We start from the raw sequence: 7,503 nt of genomic DNA on the forward strand, positions 1-7,503 counted from the left end.
TGGAGGATGAGAAAAAGAGAGGGAGAGTGAAGAAAGACAGAGAGGGGGAAAAGGTCGCATGATGAGAATCTGATGGCGGCAGAGATGAGACCACCGGATGTAAGCGCCGCCAGTAGGAAGGCAACTTTAATAACTCAGAACTACGCCTACACACAGTACATCAAGACAAGAAGCAACGAATGAATTTATAAGAATATACTTAATAGTACAAACATATTTATCGTAGAACCTACTATTACAAACCAAACCATGCGCATCTAAATCAATCAAATCCCTATTCCCTTGTGTTCCTGTCGTCTGCTCACGTCCGCACGCGAGCGGTTTCCGCAATGCTCTCAGCCTCGCTAGGCGCGGTGAAGCCCCAGCTAGGCCCCTTCTTTCGACGACCCTTGCGATCACCGTACTTTTCGTCAAACTTCCTGATGGCCGTCAGCGACGACATGTCTTCGCTGATGGATGCGCTGATCTCCTCCATGCCGCGTTCGAAGTGTGCCTTGGTCAGAACACGCCGCTCCGGATACCGGTATGGCTCCGGGCCCTGGTGCTTCGCTGCCAGCTCGTTCTCCTCCCGAACGCAGGCGAGGGCAGCGGCGACACATAGGTTCTTCAGGTCCGAACCGGAGTATAGCGGGGTCCGGCGCGCCAACTCGTCCAGATCGACGGAGGGATCCAGTTGCTCGTCTTTGAGATGGATCTGGAGGATCGCGCGGCGGTCCTGCTCGGTGGGAAGATCCACCAACAACCGTCGTGGGAGACGCCGGAGGACAGCATCATCGAGGTCGAAAGGCCGATTCGTCGCGACCATGATGAAAGCAGACATGTCGTTCATGCCGTCCCATTCCCGTAAGAACTGGTTGATGAGTTCTCGATGTGACGTGCGGCTGCTGGCCCCCGTCCGTGAACAGAAAATGGCGTCCGCCTCGTCGATGAAGACCACGCATGGGCTTAGCTTCTTCGCCAGGGTGAAGATGGCTTTGACGTTCTTCTCCCCCTCACCCACGTACATGTCGTAAACCTCCGATCCGCTGACTTCCAGCACTGTCGCGCCGCTCTCGCGCGCGACTGCCTTGGCCAACAGCGTCTTACCAGTGCCTGGCGGGCCGTACAGCAGCAGACCGGGAATCTTGTCGGTGGCGAGGACTCCGTACGTAAAAGCCTCCGGTCGGATCAACGAGAGGGAAGTCAGCGTCTTCAGCGCGTCGATGGTTTCCTGAGGGACGTGAACATCGGCAAACGTCGTTCGAATACTGTCTGCGTCGACCACTCCGCTCAGGAGTTTCTTCTCGTGGGCGTTGCATGTCTTCCGCAGCGCGGCCAGCGAACGCTTGTGGTGGCGGGTCTCAGATCCTGCAGGTGCAACTTTTGGCTGTTTGTCCTGCAGCCAATCATTCTTGACCCGATCTGTCATCTCCATCAGCTTCAGGCCTCGCTGAATGTGATGGAGGCTGAGAGGTTCGTCGGGTCCGGCACATCCCAGCGCCAGAGTTGCCACCCAATGGACGTGGTTGTATGTCCAGTATCGTTCGTCCAGACCGGATTCCTTGATAGTTGCCGGGTCCAGGGCCCACGAGCGATCGCTGAAGATGCTCGGGTCGGCCGGAGTAGCGTTTTTGTTGAGTCTCGTGCGAAGCATTTCCTGAAGATGACGGATATTGATCTCCATAGTGCGCCTCTTACGGTCCTCCGTAAACACTTTTTCCACCGCATTCGCGTCCATGGCCGGAGTGATGATCAGCGTTCTGGAGTAAGGATCGTCAAGAGCATTCTGTACGAATCGTGGGGATTCGCGGTCCGCCGGTGCGTGGATGTCCCGTGCAACCGTCCCTATTAATAAGATACGTTCTCCTTGTCGTCTCCGGCTCTGGATAACCTGTTGCAACAAGGAGATGAATTTTGAGCCCTCCCGTGTCGCTTGTATGTCCCTGTAATCTTGCACTTGGACAATCACCGCTGGATCCGAGTCCGTCCGCGCTTCCGGGTCTTTGGCATCCGTTGACGATCCCTCCTCTGCAACGGACGGCTGCTGCTTCGGTGCAGATGGGGAGACCAGTTCACTCACGAGACGAAACCAACGATGATCACGATTGGGACCATTCCGTGCAGCGGCTGTGGCTGAAGCTTCTGCGGCCGACCCATTCAGGGATGTCACAAGCGATTTCAAGCCCAGCCAGTTCGGAAGTGGAATTTCGGAGAGGTCACGAGTGCTTTCGATTGTGATGAACCGTGGAGCCGTCAGGTCCGGTCGGGACCGCGACGGAGCGGGGGATACTTCCACATCACCCTCTTCTCCATCACCCTCATTCGTCTCATCACCTTCCTGCCAAGTCGTGCCACTGGATGGCCGGTAGACGTCATATCCCAACGATCGAATCGGAGTCGTCATGCCGCTATCCGCCCTATCCTGCTCGCTGCATAATTGAGCAATATCCTGCGCGTTCAGGGTGACCAGCTTCGCTCTCAGACTATGCGCCAGCTTTTGAACCACCGCATCCAGGAAGAGGATACCATCATCCCCAGGATATTGAAGGACTAGATGAGACTTCAGAGCGGCCGGTTCATTGGCAAATTCCGCCGCTGGTAGCATCAACCCTGCCTTGGCGGAAGCATAGAGCTCTTCCCACACAGCATGGCTCAACACGTAGCGAACGCCCGAACCGGCCGGCTCACTGGATCCGTCGTTGTCTCCCCCAGTCCCACCCTGAGCCAAGTCCTTCTGGACAGAAGCCTCTTCGTCTGCGCTCGGTTGTTGGACCGTGAGTTGTGGAGGTAGTAGTACCTCCGATCCCTCTGCACCGTGATAGAGGACTGTATTCCGCTCATGAAACCAACTCGGGATCGTAGCCACCGGCGGTTTATACTCCCGCGGGGGCTTCCTGTTCCTCATTGCCCTGCGAATCCCCGAGCCGTACGGGCCTGTCGGCCGGGTCAATGGTCGTTGATCAGAGGTTGTGCTCGTCGTAGGTGTCGTCGCAGGTGTTGTTGCAGATTTGTTCTCCTCTTCCGCGGGCTCGACGCGCCCATCGGCCGGCGCAACATCGTTGGCAACATCGCTGTTGCTGGGGGCCGAATCCGGTGTGCCACGGGGATCATGGGGCACACTGGACCGCCATCGACTCGACAGGTGGAATCGACGGGCAGACGGTGACCAGGCAGCAGGATGTCGGCGGCGGGCGATGAAGCGGCAGGGTCTGGCGAGGTGGGAGTGCAGGAGCAACGTGGTTTGCATTGCAACGGGCAGTCGGGGGCAGCTCCTGGCGCTCCCACGGAGTCAATGGATGGAGGAAAAGGAGCTGCTGCTGCTGGTGATGCAGAAGGGAGGAGAGGTCATCAGGCCAGAAGATCTTTTGGCCTGCCGATTTCCTTTTCGGGCGAGATCAAGACGCCGTTGACGGCTTGGGTGGAAGAGCATGGAGCTGCATAGTTTGATGTCAAGCCCCGAACCGTCCGGCCGGCGGAACAGACCAGTGCGCAACCGCAAAATCCTCGTCCCGCCACTTTTTCCGCTCGTTTGCCACGGCGGACAACCCAGCATGCAGCATACTCGATATTGTTATTATTATGAGTCAGACCTAGGCTGCCTACAGTGGTGGATCTACATGTCATCCCATGTACCGAGTACATTTCACCCCAATGGCACTGGATAGTTGGAGGATTCCCGTGTCTCCGTATTCTACGAGAGGATGGCTCGAATACGTGTAGATACAGTACAAGCGTCTGCAGTTGAAACCAGGCCAATTGACTTCATTTCATTCTCTACTGCAGGATACTTATTATTTACAGTACAGTACTCATAATCCATCCAACATAGAAATCATTTGTATTCAACCTAGCTAGCAGCACTATACTACAAGATATATCACTACAGGACTGGTGGCTTTCCCACAGCATTCGGGAGGCAATGAGAGATTCTAGTGCCTGCCAGATTGCAGATGTGATGTTAGCGCTGACAATCCAACGAAAGAACGGGTGATAAGAGCCATTGGAGATGCTACAGAGATGTGATCAGACAAAGTATACTGGCAAGTAGCAGACCAACCGGGAAAGGAAGGTCCGACTGTCTCTTCAAGGGCGACTCAGAGTACAAAAAGAAGAATGTTGGGTTTGTCATCTTGAGAGGAATCTTAAGAAACACAGGGGAGGTTGAGGGGACACAACTAACCTGATGGTAGAAAGACAAGGTCTCAGGAGGATATAGATACACTGGTCAGGCAGCTTGCTGTAATCATCTTTTGATATTCCTAGTCTGCAAACACACAGATCGAGATCATCCGTTTGGCCTGCGGAGATTTAAATCCTGGTTGTATGATTGAGATGAACAAGAATGAGGAGGAAGTAGAATCGACGTGTTGACTGTGAAGACAAAGAAAAAAGAAAAAAATCGACGAGATAAAACCCGCGCGCCAAAAAAATAGACTATTGCATCACGTGACTGTGGGCTAGCGTCTGGCAGATTCGCGAAAGCCAAAAAAGCCTCACTGACGGCTGCCGTGGTTGGCGACTAGCGACAGGTCAGGCTCGACAAGCGCGATCGCCCAGCTCGTCTCCCCTTTGCACCCGGCTTTCTGTCGTTTGTCTTCCTTTCGGTAGTAGCAGAGCAGTCAGACCAGGCCTCTCTTCTGTCGCTCGCGATCAGAGCTGACCGCAACCGCGACAGGCGACGTTCCAACGGACGTGACCTGACCTGACCACGCCCAGCCCCTAAGTTAGCCCCTCCCCCGAAACCTTCCACCTCGACCCTGCTTCCTGACGCCCCCGGCCCAAGGAATCAAACACCCGCTGACTCTGTCCTCCCCCCAGGACTGGGAACTCGCCTGGCGAGGCTTCAGCACCACAGTGGAGGATTCTCTCGGCTCCGATCGATGCTCCTGAGCTCGCGTACCCTTGGCCCATCTCGACGCAGGCTCTGTCGCCAGCCTGTTGCGTCTTGGCCTCCGCCCCGACGCTAGAAGCGGCCCTGCTGTCATCTCCTCCACGTCCACTCCACGTCGGGCGCGCGCTCGATATCGCCCTCACCGTTCTCCCCTTCCCTCTTCCCCTTCAAACCGTCCGTCGACTGAGTCCTCAGAAGTCCCGCTACGGGTGAGGACTTCGTTGCACAGCGATGATGATGACGCAGCCATTTCCTGCCCATCAAGGCATCCCTCAGCATCCGGGCCTGCCTCCAGGCCACCCAATGGCTCAAGCCCAGCATCCCAACGCGACACACATGGGCGTTCAAGGTCCCGGGGCAGGTATGGTGCAACAGATCCATCCAGGAGTCTCTGCCGCCGCGGGGCCCCAGGTCAGTCAGCCAGGTCCAATGATGGCCGGAATGCCTCCGGGCGCTGGTACGACAGGTCCTGGAGGTCCGGTGCCAAACGCGCATGCTCTATCGCATTTGAATCCGGCTCAAGCGCATCTCTTCCAGCAGCAGCAATTTGCACAGAATTGTGAGTTTACATGGTCCCTCTTGTTTTGTTGATCTGTTGCCTTGAATGCACCACTCTCCAGTTTCGCTGGAGAGAACCTATTGCATGTACATCGAGTGGTTAGCTTTTTGCACTGTGCCTTATCAACGATGTCGTTGGCTTCCACGATAATTATGGATGCAGCGCTCTCTTCAACTGTTTGCTTCGACCGTGCTTTATTCATATCCATCTCCTGTCAAGGTCCTAACATGGTGTCTCCATTTAGTTGCCAATAATCCTCAAATGCTGCACCAACAGCAACTTCTCAGACAGCGGCAAATGATGCTTCAGCAACAGCAGCAGGCGCAACAGCAACATGGGATCCCAGTTTCGCTACCTGCCGGCACTCAGGGCCTCAGTGCCGCCCAATTGGCTGCCATGCAACAAGCAAATCCCAACATGCGACCCGTCAATATAATGCATCTTCAGCAGCAGATGCCCCACGGACAGCCGCAAAACCTGCAGCAGCAGCAGTTGTTTGCCATGCAGCAAGCGCACCAGGCCAACAATGCCGCCCAGCAAGGTCAGCAGACACCGCAGCAGAGGACTGCCGTACCGCCTCAGAGTGTAACTCCACAGCCCCAGCAAGGTCCTTCGGCACCTCAGGGCAGCGCGACGCCGTCACAGCAGCAGCAGCAATCGAATCCGCAACAGCATTCAACCCCTCAACCGCCGCAAGGTCCGCAGGCCCAACCACAGCAAACCCCTAATCCCCAGCATCAACAGATTCCCCCGTCGCAGCAACAACCACAGCAGCAGGGGCAGCAACAGCAACAACAACAGAACCAACAACAGCAACAGCTTCCACAACAACCCCAGCCGCAACAGCAGAACAATCAACAGCAGCAGGCTGCTCAACAACAGCAACAAAACCAACAGCAACAGCAGCAGTCTCAGCAGCAACAACATCAGCAACAACAGCAACAGCATCAGCAGCAACAACAGCATCAGCAACATCTGTCCGCTCAAGAAGCCCAACTCAAGGCGCAGCAGAATGCTGCACTGCTGATGCAGCAAAGGGCGAACGCCAGTAAAGGAGCCTTGATTGCCTATATAAATATGTTTTCAGAACATTTGAACAATTTTACGGTAAGGCCTCTCTCTCTCCTAGTGCGCCTGCCTGGAAGGGTGGCTGACATTATGATGCAGAGTCGAGGGGAAGCAAATGATCTGGCACATTGGCAGGCGTTTGTTGATAGATTCTACTCTGCTACAGGCGTATTACGCCAGGTTGTGCTTAACCCGCAAATTGGCTCCTCAAAGTCATTCGAAGTGTCGACGCCTATACTGCCGCGTTACTACTACACGTTGTTCAACAATGGCATTAAACGGATTCAAACCCATATGGAGATTGCGCGGGAAAGGGACCTCCCCAATGGGGGCCATGTGGTGGAAAGTCCCAAGACGAGTTTCATATACTGGTTCACCAATGATTGCCAGGTTTGCTCCATGTTCCTCCTGTCAGTTTTGAGAACAAACCGTTCTAACTTCTGACAGCTCTTCGTGAACGGTGCCTTGAGAGCAGTTCTTGATCACAACAACAAGATTGAGATGCTCGATCTCTCGGTTAGCAACTATAATGAATACATCCCTCGGAGTCAGTTGCAACCGCAGGAGCCCTCGGATCAAAAGCAAAGCCCCCGGTCTGCGAAGAATGTGACTAAGCGTGCTCAGCAGAAACAGCAGACCGCACAACCCAATATTGTGCTGCCTGAGTCCCTGGTGAATGGACACGGTATTCCTCCTGGGGTCCAGAGCTTCTTAGAGGTACTTCTTTGACTGCATTTACTCCTCTCGTCCTTATTCAATTTGTACTGACAGAAGTGTTTTCGGCTTAGATTGCGGAGACGTTGTCTCATATGACATCCCTGTTTCAGTATGCAATGGCAAACCCACAATTATCTCCGATGGATGCGTTAAGAAGTCTGGTCACCCACCACATGGGTGGTGCCGCGTACGCCCAGGGACCGATGAATCCGGCGCTTCAACAAGGTCAAGGGCAGCGCACCCCTAATGTCAATGGGCCGTCGCAATTTGCATCTCCCTCAGTGGCTCA

At 54.8% G+C, this 7,503-nt stretch overlaps 1 protein-coding gene across 1 annotated transcript; it reads right to left on the bottom strand.

Annotated features, from left to right (window-relative positions):
• Positions 1-301: 301 nt before the first annotated feature.
• VTN77DRAFT_5657 (uncharacterized protein) lies at positions 302-3,226 on the bottom strand (the record flags this gene model as incomplete). The annotated part of the gene is made up of 1 exon (XM_069421848.1): positions 302-3,226. One exon carries the CDS (start codon positions 3,224-3,226, stop codon positions 302-304), a length of 2,925 nt encoding a protein of 974 aa, XP_069276888.1.
• Between the last annotated feature and the right edge of the window lie 4,277 nt (positions 3,227-7,503).

Source organism: Rasamsonia byssochlamydoides (genome assembly GCF_041956645.1).
Source record: "Rasamsonia byssochlamydoides strain NRRL 3658 unplaced genomic scaffold VTN77scaffold_40, whole genome shotgun sequence".
Taxonomy (NCBI): domain Eukaryota; kingdom Fungi; phylum Ascomycota; class Eurotiomycetes; order Eurotiales; family Trichocomaceae; genus Rasamsonia; species Rasamsonia byssochlamydoides.